Here is a 16,930-nt window from a genome sequence, read left to right as displayed (position 1 = left end):
CTATTCTTGAACATGAGGTACCTGACTTTGAATCTGAGGAAACTTTGGCACATCACTAGTATTCACATGCATGAATTCTCAAGCACATCCACAGCTTTAGACACTATTGATCCCCACAATGTAAAAATGCACATGGCTCTGTCTTCCAATGCACAGCAGTCTGATTTGTCACACAATGTTGCTTTTTACAATATAGAATGTGGGCGAAAAACTCCATTATGAGAGTAAAATCCCATACTGCATCTCATACGAATGTGGTTTATTGCCGTGAACTTTGCCAGTCCAACAATGTAAGTATAAGTATGACTAGAAGTATGGTCATAATTTCAGAGCCACTCACACCGCCTATTACATCTTCCAGGGTGAAAACTTTCCATTTAAGCACAGAGGGATACACATTCTGTCAGTGCAGCTAACCTTTAATTGTGTTCCCCTATGCTGAAAGCCACAACTCCATTTTCCATCTTCATGTCACAACTAAGCTGACTGACTCAAAAATGTGCAGAATCATCGTCACCTTTTGATCTTTTTTCCCTCAAAGTCCTCAAACCGAGATTGGATACATTAAGCTATTCTTACTGACAATATAAGAATTCTGTCATTTACAAATGCTCTTTCCTCTTTGATCCATATTCTATAGGCGTCGTGGGATGAGTCGCTGAAATTCCCTGTCACTGAAAAGCCAGTCTCTCAGTGCAGAGCGTAAAATAATCTAGTGGCACTTTTCTTGCTGAATCCTACAAGATGGACATGTTATTTCAAAACCAGATTTATTCCCGGCAGCGGAGAACTTCCTTGACTCACACCGGGGTATGTTTAGCCGCCGTAAATCTAAGCCGACCAAAAACCACACATCTGAAAGCAAGCCACGAGCGCCAGATATGTTAGTTCTCCTAAATTGACATTAAATCTGACACATCCTTGCTCCAAAGGTTAAGTCGCTAATGCAGTCCGAACGGGATGATTTAGCTAACCTCAGCCGACACCTACGGCCCAAGCCAAATGTCTGTGAATGTGCTCAATCAGAGGTTAAACAAACAGGGGCCACTATACTGTTACATGTCAGCAGGATTCATACCAGGCTCAGCACAGGTCCAATACAAACAGCAAATTTGAGCTATGTCTTAGATACTGACAGATCTGACACGGTTCATTAACATTAGGGACAGTGTCAGGACATAGGTGGTCAGGCGCTTGTTACACTTGGGCTGGGTAAAAACAACATTTGCTCTAAATCTGTATTGTCATTTTAAACAATTGTATTCATTCATCTTTGGTTAGACCTGTTTTGTGTCATGGGTGGCTGCAATCGATCCCAGCAACTCAGCCATGGACTCTGGCCATTGTACCCTGGCTGATACAAAGAGAAACAGCATGTTTTTTTACAACATAAATACAAAATAAAGTTATAATGTAACCTCTAAATGTAAAAATTGTTGAGCATGGTGCATCTCAAAATGATTAACTAACTACTATTTTCAGTTTTATCATTTCTATCGCTACAGTATGTAAATTGTAAATATGGCCTGCGTCGAGGGGACCAGAGATCACACATTCGCACACGTCCAATGTTTGCAGATGCTGAAGGCAAAGCATAAGTGTCTTTCCTAAGGACACAACAACAGCATGCACTACTGGGAGTGGGGATTAAATCAACAATCTTCAGATAACAGAACAGTTTGAAAGACTCTCAGCTTGACTATCCCAGGTGACCCTACTTCACACGAGCCTGTCGTCTCTAACCACATAATCCAACCACTAAACTCATTGGAAAAGGTGAATCAGTTCTTCTACTTTGATTTCAGCTCCTTACATGACCCCTGCTTTCATAAGTTTGTCGTGAGAGTGTTTAACCAGCTCTCATAAATAATGTATTTCCCCCAATATTTGGTTTGGACCACCCAATTTCACATTTTAATGGCTGACCTGAGACATCATTATAAATTCAGCTTGTGTCAGTTGGTGTCAGCTTGGACTGAGGATAGAGGAGAAAGTAAAAGCTACTTGTCAGAAGAATTGAAACAGGTCTAAGCTCCATCTTAAGCCACTCATTAATGTAATATTGTGCTCACTGCATGACTGGGTTCACCAAGTGCACTGAACAAAAGTGAGGACTATCCCCAAGAGAGACTCTGCAGACAAGACTGAAGTTTTTGTGCAGAAAATCTTAATATTAGAAGCTCAATAAATCATTTTGTGACGTCTGTTGAGTTCATGTGTGAATGCTTCTCAGATCATCTCTCCATTTGTTGTCATCACTTCTTACTCTGCGTTATATATTCCCTTTTGTCCTTAAGATTTTCTAAGTTCATCGACACAAATCACATCCTTGCAAACAGCGGGGATGTTTCCACTTGTGTAACCTCTCCAGCTCTCCAGCCAGCTAACCGCTAACACACACACTAACATTCAGGGTAGTGGAAATACGGCTATGACTGTGGTATTCTGTGGTTAATATTTTTAAAGCTCTTGAAGTGTGGACTCCTTGTCTCGGTAAGTATTTTCATGAATTTTGGATTAAAACGTTTACTTCCAAAGGCAACCCTGCAAATCTTCCAGTACTTACAGCATGGTGCCTAAAACGATTGCGGCGACTGATGTGAACAAAGACGGCTTTAATCAACGTATTTTAGGTCATTAAATTTAATGAAGGGTCCATTGGGCCAGTAACAGTTTGAGGTATTATCAAAACCTTAAAACTTCAGACAATTTTCAGTAACTCATAAAACCAAAATACTCTCCCTTCCTGTTTAAACATACCTACTGGAGAGGACATAGTCAAAATGTGGGTTTTAGTGTCTTGCCCGACGAAACAAAAGCAGACAGCATCGGGGAGGAATTGAACTACCGCTGTTTAATAGTCCGAACTCATGTACTGCCTCTCTATGTGTGTGTTTTTTTACTTTGACTTTGATATTACTTCAGTTACGTGAAGCTCAATGGAAAGAGTGTTACCTTCTTGACTGGTACATACTATATTTTGAGATACATTTTGAGAGTGCATCAGTGCCTTGGCAGAGGCCTGTCATCACAAAAAGTGTCTGATTTACATTGCATTTCATATACCATTTTTACTTTTGTACTGATACCTATTAACTTGTCTCTTGGCTTCAATGGATTGTCCCAGGACTACTACTACTGACTTGAAAGCCCACAGTGGTACTCTGGCACTTTCACGTAAAGACCAGGCGAAAAATGGGGTAGCTGCGATTTAATAAGGCAGGTGGCAAGTACTGAGGGATTTCCTTGTAAAATATTCCACATTTGGTAGGTGGAAAGTTTCTCCTCTGTTTCTCCAAACTTTAATAGACATCTCCTGGTGAGAACTATCCCATTAAAAAGCTTAAGGTCCATAGAAAAGACAATATGAGGTGCATGCATGAGAGAATGGCATCTGGGGCATGTAAAAGAAGGCAAAAAATGTGATGTTGACCCTACTGAGAATACAGACTCTATATACAGTCTGTGCCAGTTCTGTGATCTCATAAAAAGGCCTATTGTTTTATACTCCATAGAAACACCTCTAGATCTAGAGGACTACAATGCATTAGCGACTTCTTCAAGTATCTTCCTATACTTTGAAAAACTTGATTTATTTGGAGGAAAAAGGTGTTTATCTACACTGCCGGTGACCCCTGGGAGGTAAATAAATATTATAAGGATCTAGGGCAAGGAACATTGCAAAAGACCAAAGGGAATACTTCAAGGATGCTTCCTAACAATGCAGCAAATCATTCAAACAACAGAGACAATGACTTTTCCAAGGATTTGTCCATGTTTATTGATACATATGTTGTATCGTAATGATCTGATATTTTGTGTTTAGTGTAAAGTTGACAGTTTTTGTTGTTCTTGTAACTGTGTATGTGTTGTTAATGCATATGCTTTTGCACTTGGTTGCTTTGCCAATATTGATGTGAAGGTTCTGTTGATCAGTTACTGGTCTGTTTTGGAGCCTGGCTCTAGTGAGTTGTGACTGCTCTTGTTTTGGCAATGGTTAAGGCCTACAGTAGCCCTTGTGCTCAGACTATAAACAACCAGAAGAAATTGGGCATGTTCCCTTATACCAGAACGCTACAGTATTCAACAATGTTATGTTGTTTGCAAAGGCTGTAGGTTGCTCTAGACAACATAATAATAGGTTTTGTGATAACATTTACATCCACAAAATGTTTAAATTTAAACAAAATACCAATGTCAAATAAGAACTGGATAGTATTTTCATGGAAAAAGTAATAGTATATAGGCTATAGTGCTGGTTAATTCTAATAATTCTCCCTCATGTCTTTTGCATTTGGGAATAATTGGTTTTCAAAGTCCTACAACTGCTCAATACTGATCAACCATTATCCATGCATGTGACCAAAGACCACAGTTGCTCCAAAGCTATCATTACCCCTCTCACTGGAATAAGAAGTCAAATAAATTTGTAAATGCAAACTGCAATATATTCTTTAAATGTCCACTTAAATCAGTGTACATCGAAAGAACAAAGTAAAGCTCAAGCTCTCCTATTATTACAATGTCAAAATGATAGAATTATATAATGATGATACACTGGGATAGTACCCTTCTTTCCATCACCCTTTTACTTACTGATCATGTGCCTTCCCAAATGCACATCCCCCAAAGCAAACACAACTTAGCATTTTAAAATAATGTTAATTTACCCCAATTTAACTTGCTCATACAATTAGATTATTGTGACCTAGTGCTCAGCAAATGACCTGCTGCCCAAGTGTGGAGGCTGTATAGTAAATAGTCTCTGCTGGATTCACACAATCCATGGTTCATTCACAATTTCTAGCATATTTATTGAATGATTTAAATTGCCAACCAAATCCAGAATGACATCTCTCACTACTTTTTATACAGATTGATATCAGTCTGGTCCCCACGTCCTCCGTTGCGTCTCAAGTCCGCTCAAACATGGTCGTGCAATCAGATCTGTTTATTTCAGTGACAGATGTGAAATGAAGGAGCTCATTGGTGAACTATGTTTTACAAATAAAATCAAATTTATCTCACCTCAGATTAAAAGAGTTTAGTGCTTCGCTCATTGTTTCTGCAGAAATCCCCCTGTGATATTTTTTCCTTTATTTTTTGCAATACGGACGGACCATGCATGTCCCCAACTGGCTAATCCGCCCATTTGAAAACGGGGAGATTCACCAGTGACCAGACTCACGTCTTTGTAAAGTATTGAAGAAATGTGTATTCTGGATATCAGGTAATTATTTAAGACAAGAAAAAGCCAAACTGTAGGTTCAGACACAGGGGGTACATGTTAGTATAGATACATTAGAAGAAATGTGCAGTGTAGACAGTCTGAACAACTGAGATAGACCCAAAGGAAGACACAGATAAAGTACTTGTTGTCTGTGTTTTGTCTGGATCACTGGCCTGCAGTAGTTTGATAGTGTGGGGAGCTGTAGTGAAGTAAACGTATCAACTCTTGTCCACTTTGTTGGCTTTAGGCTTCCTCAATGCCTTATCACTGTGCACTTCAAATCTGCTGATGTAACCCCAGTCTGAAGAGGTTACGGTGGAGAGTTGTAACAATACTGAAAAACTTCCATCTTGGTTTCGATAAATGGAAACACTTGGCATTCAACACAATTTTTGATACGAGGACTAGCTCTTATAAATATAAAGACCATTCTAAAACTATGATTAGTATGTGGCTTTTGATGACTGAACTGCACTGTCGAATCTCCAAAAATTTCACAAAACTTGAATGTTTATCTGAAAAGACTGACAGAGGCCACAGGCACAAATTGTGGCTGGAATTCCTGGCTTCAAATCGGAAAATGGAAAAACTGACCTTCCGGACCCGAGGCATGGATAAGTTAGCATTTCACGAACAGAGAGTCTCAACAGAGAAGCACGATGGTGGTGGCACAGTAGTAAAGCAATTAGCACCTTCACCACACAGCGAGAAGGTCATGGGTTCATTTCTCAGGTTTTCCTGTGCATTCCCCTAATGCTTGGCTACTCTCTAAATGCTCTGGTTTTACCTCAACTACCGTAAATTTCGGACTACAGAGCGCACCTTGATATAAGCCGCACCAGCTAAATTTGAAGAGAAAATCAATTTTGTCCATATATAAGCCGCACCTGAATAAAAGCCGCAGGTTTTCATATTGTAACATGAGATATTTACACAGAAAGACGGTGCACCGACACGCTTTTTTTTAAACTGTGCCTGAAAATTGGCACCAACACGACAACAACACGGGATGAACACATCTGCAGGTTTAGAAAATAAAGCTGCACCAACACGGAAAATCTGCTTTTATTTCCTCTGAAAACTTTTGTCGTCTTTTTACATTGACCAAGTTGGATTCATTGATGTCGAGCTTACGTGCAGTGGCTCTATTTCAGGGGTCGGCAACTCGCGGCTCCGGAGCCGTATGCGCCTCTTTCAGCCTCATACTGCGGCTCTGCGTGGCTTGGGAACTAACAGACACAGCTCACAGTCCTGCGTAAAGAGCCCTGATTTTCAGACGTTGTGCGCACAGGGGTCAGGAGCAACTTTGGCCCGTCCCTAATGACACACTAATAAGCTCGTCCGTAGATGTATCATGAAAATCCTGCTGGAAATCGCCACAGAAATCTATTTGATGTAGTAGCAAGTATATTATCTGCTCTTGTCTCCGCGGTGACGTATCACGTATAACACATCAGACACGACGCACAAAAGTAGAGCCACAAGCGAGTGAAAATGAGCCAAAACAAAAGTCTTTGGAGAGCTTTTAACAAAGGGGAAAAGGACAACTGAGGAGCCAGAAGAGGAGACTACGACCTCCAAGAAAAAGAAAGATAAATTTAACAGACAATGCCTACTTAAAATCTGGGTTTGTCGCTACAGGTGACTCTCACGCACAGAGTCCGCTCTGCGTAACATACGGGAAAAGCAAATAAGGCAATGAAACCTTCAAAACTGCTTTGGCACATGGAGAATAAGCACCTGGGATTAAACGATACGCTACGAGTTTTTTTGTTGTTGTTTTTTTAAAGAAACTGCGGAGCAGAGTAGACATAATCACATAATCAGTGCGATGCATGATGCAGCGGTTTGGTGAGTTGTATTTTTTTATGCACTTAAGTTGTTTTTGCCATATTTATCTGCCACGTGTAGAAGGCTTGTCCGTGAAAGTAAAACCTACATTATTCCGTTACATTATTGTTATTATACAGTGTTATCTTCATTTTAGATGTCAAAAAGTATTTGCGGCTCCCAGTGTTTTATTTTATGTGGAAAGTGGGTCCAAATGGCTCTTTGCGTGTTAAAGGCCGACCCCTGCTCTGTTTCCTTTCTGTTTCTTTATCTTAAAAACTGCATCATATCCATTTCATGATGCGCAAAATGATCGTTCAAAATCAAAACTAGTGAATTCTTCAGAGCAGAATCTTTCCCCACGTCTGTCTCACTTTTACGTTTACAGCTAGAGAGCGCCCCCCAGGGTCCGTTATCCAGTAAAATTCCATATATAAGCCGCACTGCTGTAAAAGCCGCAGGGTTCAAAGCGTGGAAAAAAAGTAGCGGCTTATAATCCGAAATTTACGGTAGTTCTAATCATGCAGGAGGCAAATCCTTCAGTTAGGTACTCCTGAATAGGATCATGGTTCAATACCTGGCTCATAAAGTGCACAATGGAAAGATGGTTATGATATGACAAACTAAATATATTTTATAGGGACAATAATATTTTGTATGATGCATTGTAAACATTTCATATTTACCACACTAGAAGTTTTTGTGTGAATGTTCTGAATGCAGCAACCTTATTCATTCACTACATAATACAGCTAGCATGATGGTTTGGTCACCCTGGTTTCCATTCCCATAAAAAGTAAAAGTGATGAACCACAAGATTGGGTAATAAAGCCTTGCTAATGTAGACATTTTATTGCATAGGTTCACGGTAAAACCATCTGGGCAAAGAAAAATGGTCTTTATCTCCAATCAGTGATATAACATTGATTCCTTTAAAAGAAGTTGCCAAGAGCAGTCCACACTAAGATCCAAGGTTAGAAACCAAGTGAAATGGTGAAAATACATCCAGATGAGATGAAGAAATGGAACAGAGAGTCATAAATTAGGAACAAAAATACAGGGAAAAGCCCATTGAATGCCATATGGTACAGAGTATTGCACTTAATGAGGCGTGAGGCCATCTCTTCCACACAGAGGCACCGGCCAGTCACAGCACACATGAACGGCTGAGTTTAAACAGGTTTAAAACACAGCATATGCCAACAGCCAGTGATATGGAACCAAACTACTGTTTCTGAGGGAAAAGAAGAATGAAAACAAGAAAGACTGATTGAAACCAAGATGGGCCAGAACAAGAGATCCAGCTGAGAGGGGCTAGGAAGTGAAATTAGAGCTGAACAATATAAAATGTCTTTCAATGTTCATTTCCTACACTTAAATGACATATGTTTAATCAATGCCATTTAACACAAAAATAGTCACATTTCTTCCTCCAGTTGGAAACACACTGCCTGTACACCTCTCTGTTAAAAAGACCCAAGATTATCACTGACTTAGAAATTTACATATCTTAGTTTGGTATGATATGCTTTTATTTGAACAGGGACAGTGCACAATATTACATTGACCTTAAAAAAACAGGAAAGATGTATGGTGCCAGTTTATAGCAAAAGAACTAATTTCCACCCGTAGTCCCTGGACAGGCCGATGTTTAAGTAAAAGTTTATTGGTTTATTTTAACAGTACAAACACATTCATCTCCAAAAAAGAAGAGATGCTTAACTCTAGATTTAGCTAAAGCTAGTTTTCCATCTGCAGCCCCCGGGCAGGTTACAAAATATTAAAATACATCTAAGTATCCATCCATTTACCATGCATAGTCAAACCATGCATAGTCCCATCAAACCATGCATAGTCCCATTCTTTCATTTACTTTCATTTTCACTCCACATCTCCACATTTAAAATGGCTCAAATATTATGTCAAAAATGACCATATAAGCTACTGCAAATCAGTATTGACAGTGTTGACTTTTCTAACATCCTAACAAAATGAATCAACTCAAATCAGTCTTTATTCAAATGCGAATATGGCTTAGTTCTAACTGAAATACACTCAAGTATAACTTAATATAAAAGTTTGATAGAGAAATACAGTAACAATGTGAGGAGGTACTGGTCAAAATTTTGAGTGGGGAACATTGCAAATAGTCATTTTTAAAAGGTTTTCAACCAAATGCCCTTGCTGATGCAACATTCTCTAACTATTAGAGCTATGAAATTTCGCACAATTTCCATTACATTTTTTTCATTATATCCATTTACAATCCCTTATATATCCATTTACATTTTATGGAATTTGGACCATACAAACTATGGCAGATTAGTGGCCTCTTCCAGACTATTTGGGCACAGCAGATAAAACATTTGAAGGATGGCTATTCACTATTGGCTGCAGGGTAATTATTTATATCTGGTACTCTGTCTTAAAATGTGTATGGTTAATTTACCTCAATCACCAAGGGAAATATTATAAGGCTTTAGGACATGACTGTAAAATCAGGCGGGATTTGGCTGGCGGTAACTGATCCGGCAGTAGCTAACAGGTGACGAGTGCTGCACAAGTGTTGATGGATGTTATGGGAATATTTGGCATACCAGACACCCCATGCTGATCAGGCTTCACACACGTCCAGTCGAGCTAACACTGGCAGCTGACGGACATACAAAGATTGAAAAGACCCCAGCAGCTAGAGCAGAGAGGAAGTGTGTCTCCTAACACCACACCTGTTAACATCATGAAACCATTCGCCAAATTTCAAGATCTGTCCAGCATCTACGCACAATCATTTGTCAACGCTGATCACCTGTTACACACAACCTGGCTGCTGTGTTGACAAGCAGCAGCCTTCCTCTTTGTGATCTTATGGCACATTTAGCATAGTGACAGATTAATTAAAACATACAAGACAAAGTTTGGACAGCTGGGGTCAGAGTGCAACTGCGACTGAAGAGGAGCAGAGACAAAGGCAATAAATGCAATGGTCCACAATCTACATACAATACCTTACTGTATGCCACACTATACCTTCTCATAAAGAATCTGATACCACACTCTAACAATAGTACTGACAAGGCTTTAGTCACTAAATGACAATGATGCACTACAGTTTAGTGCATCATTATCATCACACTCAAAGTGTTCAATATCTGTCATTTCTTCATGACCACACAAAAATGGACCAAAGGACTGTGGTCTAGTTTCCTTCCTCAGCAAAAAACAATGAATTGAGATATTGGACCTTGTAATAGTGGCCATATCACCTTGTCACTGCTTGACCTCATCTGATCTCAGAAGCTAAGCAAGTTGGGCCTGGTCAGTGTTTGGATGAGAGACTGCTGGGAATATCAGGTGCCACAGCGGAGGTAGGTTTATAAAATGACTCTGAGCTTCTGAAAAAGTGCAATATAAGACTATTATTATTATTGTTGCTGTTGTTATTAGTCAGCAATATTATAGTGAGATTTCCTAATCTGTCTGTAAAACTATCAAATTGAAGTTATAGTCCGGCTGCAGTGTCTATGGGTTGCCTCTGGTTATTGCAGAAGTACTGTATATATGCCCTGTGGGTTTAATAAATGTGATTAGTCTCAGTGTCCACATGTCTCAAATCTGATTAGTTTTTCCTTATGGAGCTTTACACACTCCAGATTTTGGCTCTTTAAATTTTGCACAGAGATCCTGATTGCTCTGACAGACAGCAGCATGTTTATTTAAGCAATATAACAGAAAGTTCAGAAGGGTCAACTACACAAAAAGAGTTTCTCCAAGTTTTATTTTCTGTCTTCACACCAAATTTGCATGTCCAATTACAGATTTCCTATCAGTTTCCTAGCTTGAGGGTTAGTAATCATCCATTTAAAATGTAATAAAAGTCATATATACCCGTATCTAACAGGCTCCTGTTGATCTTGAGTTACTGCCAGTAGGTGAGGATTTCCTCTTAATGGCCTCATAACACAGGTGTCCCAAAAACATCTGTAAAGGTGAGTAATAACTGTGTATAGCATAGTGAAAATAGTCTTTCAAAACCCAACATATGAATCCCATATCAGTCACTGCCAATCCACTGTTTTCTAAAGTAGTTAATCTATAAAAACACAAACCCATTCTCTGCTTTACTTCCTGACAGTCCTCAATTTTAAACTTGCATTTTTCATCCTGGTTCCCTTTGATTTTGGATGGCGCGCACCTCCATATCTCTGCACATCTGCAGCTCAGCCCACATCTGTGCGTCTGTCTGAATGATTGAATGCAGCGTAACAGGCCTGACCAGGAAACCACATGGCCAGCATCACAGGGGAGAAGCATCACCTGCTCAAAGTGAGTTCTTGGCTCTTTCACCACCGCAAACAGGAACACAGATGTTGGACATCCAGGCACTGGTTCTTGTCTGCATGCATCAAAACATTATGTTGTTGATGTGCATAGGTTGAGACAGGGAGAAGCTGGCCATTTTATGCACATTCCTCAAAGAAAATAAGCAATATCTGTGACTTACCATACGACTAAAATTCTAAGTAAGATGAATTTGAAATAAAAAGGGGAATTAGAAATAAAAACATAACAATTCTGGTATGACAAAGCCATAGTGTTCAGTTCAATTCAAGTGTACTTCAGCAGACCAAAGGGCTTCCCATAAACGTCAACAAAAACAAATATACAGATTTGTTTTCAAACACGATACATATCTATCCAGTATTAAATGCCAGGGAGAAGAGGTGGGTTTTCAGTCTAGTCTTAAACTGTGTTAAAGACTGAGAGGATCTGACAGGCAGAGGGCACTGTTCCATAGTCTGGGTGCTGCCCCATAAAAGGCTCTGTCACCTCTGGTCTTGAGTCTGGCTTTGGGCACAGCAGCAGGAGCTGGTCAGCTGACCTCTGACCTCAGGGCTCTGGGTGGAGTATAGAGCTGCAGTAACTCCCTCAGATAAAGAGGACCCATAGAGACATTTAAACACAATCAAGAACATTTTGAATTGCACTTGATGAAACAGAAGCCAGCGCCGCTGCACAGCACAGGCCTGATGTGTCTTGTCTCTTAGTTTGTGTCTCAGACGACCTGCAATGTTCTAGACATTCTGTAAGAGCTGCAGGGAGCCCTGGTCCAACCCCACAGACGAAGAATTACAATAACATTACAAACTGTTTTTTCAAAATCCACCTGTGGAAAGTCGGGCTTTACTTTTAGCAACAAGCCTCAGCTGAAAGAAGCTCGACTGTAGCTAATGTGCTTGTCCAGTTAGTGCTGATAATAGGAAAACACTACTCACTACTGATTTTGATAATAAAAAAAAAAAAAACATACAATGGAATGTACTTTCCAAATGTAGCAGTAGTTTTTTTTTTTTTTATCAAGTCAAAACATAGGCTTCCACATCTTCTCTGATCATTCCCAGAAATCGTGAGTGTGACAGTTATTCGGGGATGAACAGTTGCTTCCTCGTGGTCAGGTCATGCTGGACCGGAGCGTGTCATTAGATTTGGCAGAAAACTGCAGGAGGCAAAAACCCCCACACAGAGGGGAAGAGAGGTTCAAGTGCAGATGATATGAAACAGGAACATACCTGAGTTATAGTGGTCTATACATTACAACATTTTGAACCAATACTTTAGATTCAAAATACTACTAATACTTTTACATCTGTTAAAAATACAACATAATCTAAGTGTGTACAAATGCTATAAATTTTATAATCACAGTATTGGTTGTATTGGTAAAGGTGGTACATTTTTACCAGTATAATTTTTAAGTAACAGGATAAAAATTTGCACCATAGCAACGCAGTGTGACCAGTGTAGCTACACTCACACGGTGCAAGAATCCCGACTTTCTCATGACCTCTGGATACTCAGGATATAAACCTGAATGGAAGTCTACGCACAATGCACCACGGCAACGTAACCCTCTGGCCTGAGAAATACTCGGAGGAAGTGGAGGAAGAGGAAATAAATAGCTCCTTTGTGTGGCCATTAAATAAACAGCACGTTACAGATGACTGTAATGACAACACTGATAACGAACCCACTCTTTTGAATGTGCAATAATCTTCTGAAACCTGGAAGAACTGTGTATAGTTTACTAGAAGGTAGAAGGGGAAAAATCTATATCATATATTTATGTACTCACTCATGTATTGTTACATTAAAAGTATAATTAGAAGTACATAACTAAAAGCACATGCAAGTAAAAGCAGTTAACTCACCAAAGAGGTTTTAGTAGAAATGGGCATTTTGTGCTGATGACAATGGTGCTTCCTGAACAGCACTACTGTAACTTTAACCTTAACTTCTACAATCACTTATTATTATTATTATTATTGTTATTATTATTATTATTATTACTTCATAGCAATACCACTTGTATAAAAGTATCTGCTGGTAATTTCCACCACAAGTTCATGGGCTAATTCATTCCATATTTAGAAGTTCCCAAATTTCTGCCACATTGTCCAGACTTGATCCGATTCAAGGCCAAAAGACTGATTGTGATCTGATGTAAATATTAGCACAATTCTGGGAACGCTTTTGCCTTTATCTCAACAAAGTTTTTCATGTGACAAATTTTAATTTCCAGAACATAGGAGCCAAAAACACATCATGTAAAAACGTGCGCTTGTCTCATTGGTGCCATTGACCCACAATCTCTTTTGTGTAAATTTCTAAATGCTTAATAAACTTGACTAAGCAAACTGGGAAAATCTAATAGAAGAACATGGAAAACATTATAGTGAATGCGTTTGAGGCTGCTTTTTCTGTGGCACTAAGTGAAAGAAGTTGCAACAGCTAACTCCCATTATCCTGCAAATCACGACCCAGTTGGGGGGACTTTTGCCCGAAGTCTTGGCTCTGTCGATGGGTAGAGAGCTGTACAACGTGCCATAGTGAGCAAATCAGCCCTATTCACTGGCTCTGCCACAATGGAAAGCCACCCCTGTTGTTTAGTGTGAGGCAAACTGCTCAATGCAAAATAACTGTGGGCTAGGATTAGGAAAAAAAGTGTTGATTACATGTGTTGCAATGATTGGAATCAAGGTCCAGAGGGTTTATTTATAAGGCCTTTTGGATATAATAATTCAAGTTAGCAGGCTGATTACAAGCAAATTATAGGGTCGATAACTCACTGACAGACAGGCTGTGTAATGTGGAATGGGAAAGTTTACAAATCTGTAAACTTGCAGTTACAGCAAAAAAGCTCTACAACTAGATGTAACAAGACCCAGTAATTGTCAAATATATGGACATTTTAAAAGATTATTAGACAAAAAAAAAAAAGTAAGTAAAATCAAAAACCTGCCAGATCTATGGAGATATGACACCACTCCACATCAAAGTTGAGCAACACAAACACATGAAATTGAATAAATACAAGATACATAATGCAATACAGTGGAACATCTTAGGCAAAGCAGTAACATCTCCATGGCAACAAGCAGGTCACAGATCCCCCACCAGAAAAGTTGCATAGTGCAATTTTAAGTAGAAGTTAAAGTACTCCATATTAAAAACTACAAATAAAAAGTTACCCTGTTGGACTAGATGTAGTTCAAAAGTACCCGCTTTGGCCGCTAACCGCGCTCTTCCAATTTGCATCTTACATCACGTCATATATTATCCTTGTCTAACTTTCCTTAACTCATTATTACTTCCCAGAGGCCAAGCCAAACACTCATTCAAGATCATTTTAAACCCATAAAAAGTTAGAGGAAACAACTTCAAATTGTGTTTCCACTTCAGTAGCCACGTCCACACACGCTATGACTAAGAATCAACCTAGCAGAAAATTCACGGATTTAAAAGTAGTCTCCTCATCTGCCCTGTAAAAATATTTTGTCTAAAAGGTCATGATGGTCAGTTCAGATCTGGAAGATAAACACGCTGTCATGATTTCTCGTTTCTCAGCGGAGCGCCCCTTTATAGAGGAGAGTAGCTGGATTTGAGATGAAAGTAAAAGCCAAGAGATAGTGCTTAGATATTCACTACTCTGGGTTACCGTGGCAACCTCCAGAGGTGAGACAGAGGACAAAGTAAATATCTGTTCAGAAGGTTAAGGAATTCAGGGGAACATTTTTTTCCTTATATCGAACTCCAAAACTGTGAAAATGAGACGCGCTATGCTATATTAACAAATGACACATATAATACAGACAACCTTCAGTAGCAATATGTATCTGGATTTCAAGCAGCCTTTTTGGACAATTTAATCTGTATACTGGTACATTTTGATATTTTGTACATACACATAATTCTTTCATGACTAGTAGTCCAGTTTTTTTGTTTTGTTTTGAATATTAGTCATATTTGACCACATATTTGTGTTTCTACTTTCTTTGTGTTACTACTATGACCAATTTCCTCCCTCACCAATGAAGTGTGTCTTTAAATTTGAAGTCCAAATTTGAGCCACAATCAAATCAGAGTACATGGACCAGACATTATTCCCAATATGCATCACCAGCTCACTACTATTCCAGCCTTGATCAACACTTCATAGAAATTGACCACTGCACAACACCACCTAGTTCATCTACCCATCACAACTAGTCAAACTTGTTAACATCCTTAAATCTTCACTTCTAATGCCAACTTTGCAGACACAATAACACTAAAGAGGCCTGATAACCTGTGTGTGGATTCTGTGTATCTATGGTGAAAATATTGTGGCTGGATGGTCTGCATTATACAATACAGTTCTTTCCAATTTATACTGTATAATTTGGAAAGAACTCTTATGTCAGGCTTAACTTTCATTCACAATCATGTATAAATCAGTTATTTTCCCAGAACGCAATCAGCAAGGAGAGAACATAAGGGTGAGATGACAAAAGAGAAGAGACAGCGGAGACACTAGTTTTGGCTTAAGAAATAGGACAACTGTGTAATACTGTGGCCAAATTGCTGCAAGATTGAGCACCGTGAGGATTCAAAATGGCAGCTTCAGTGTCGAGAGGGATTCAAGATAAAATAGTTCAAAGTTATTCCTACCTCTAAAAAGCAGGTCCCAGCTGCGGTGTTCTCTTTTATGGAGGCATTGTAGAAGTTACTGGAGAAAACAGGTGTGTTGTCGTTTACATCCTGAAGTACAACGTCCACTTTAGCCGTAGAGGACAGAGAAGGCCTGCCACTGTCTGTCGCCACTACGGTGATACTCGGGGCTGGTTCTGACTCAAAATCCAGTACTGTTGCTGTGGTTATGATCCCTGTAACCGGATCGATGGAGAACCAATCAGAGTGGGAGTTCTTGCCTTTGAGGAGGCTGTATCGGACGTCCCCATTCGGTCCTTGGTCTTTGTCTCGAGCCGTGACTTGGAGAACAAAAGAGCCGGGGTAGACCACTTCTGGGATGGTTTGTTTGTAGGACTGCTGGTCGAATAGAGGAGGATTGTCATTGACGTCCATTACCTGGAAGGATAAAGAGAAAAAAAAAGTAAGTATAAAGGTAAAAAGTACTTTCTTGCAATGTTTTGTAAAAATCTAACATTAGCAGCCTTCTATACAGATAGCACTTTGAAATCAGCTTATGAATGGTCATAGGCAACAGAGTGCTTACAACTGAACCAAAAACAGAATAGAGAATAGATCAGTAAAGTAAATAAAAGTAGCAGTGCCAGATTCCATGTTGTAGAGCTAAATCATGATGTTAATTAAAGGTCCCATATTACACTATTTTGATCTATGTTATAATGTTGTTTCCTCATCACAGACTTGGAGTTGTGTTTTGTTTAATTCACACATGTTTAACACACAAACCCTGCATATTTAGGCTGAATTTTCTGAACAGAAAACACTCTGATCAACCTTGTGATGTCACGTGGTTATCCAGGAAGTGCTCCACTGTGTTTTTAAAATCCATTCATCTTCACTAGAATC

General features: G+C 39.3%; 1 protein-coding gene across 1 annotated transcript in view; it reads right to left on the bottom strand.

Annotated features, from left to right (window-relative positions):
* Nucleotides 1-16,930, bottom strand: part of dchs1b (dachsous cadherin-related 1b) — a 110,106-nt gene that overhangs the window by 71,313 nt on the left and 21,863 nt on the right. Inside the window, exon 5 of the mRNA XM_033978076.2 lies at nt 16,046-16,462. Coding sequence (XP_033833967.1) covers nt 16,046-16,462 — 417 coding nt within the window. The remainder of the gene's footprint in view (nt 1-16,045; nt 16,463-16,930) is intronic.

The sequence above is a fragment of the Periophthalmus magnuspinnatus genome, chromosome 14, assembly GCF_009829125.3.
Source record: "Periophthalmus magnuspinnatus isolate fPerMag1 chromosome 14, fPerMag1.2.pri, whole genome shotgun sequence".
Classification (NCBI taxonomy): Eukaryota; Metazoa; Chordata; class Actinopteri; order Gobiiformes; family Gobiidae; genus Periophthalmus; species Periophthalmus magnuspinnatus.
Note: the sequence above shows the minus strand (reverse complement) of the source record. Positions and strands in the feature narration are given on the sequence as shown.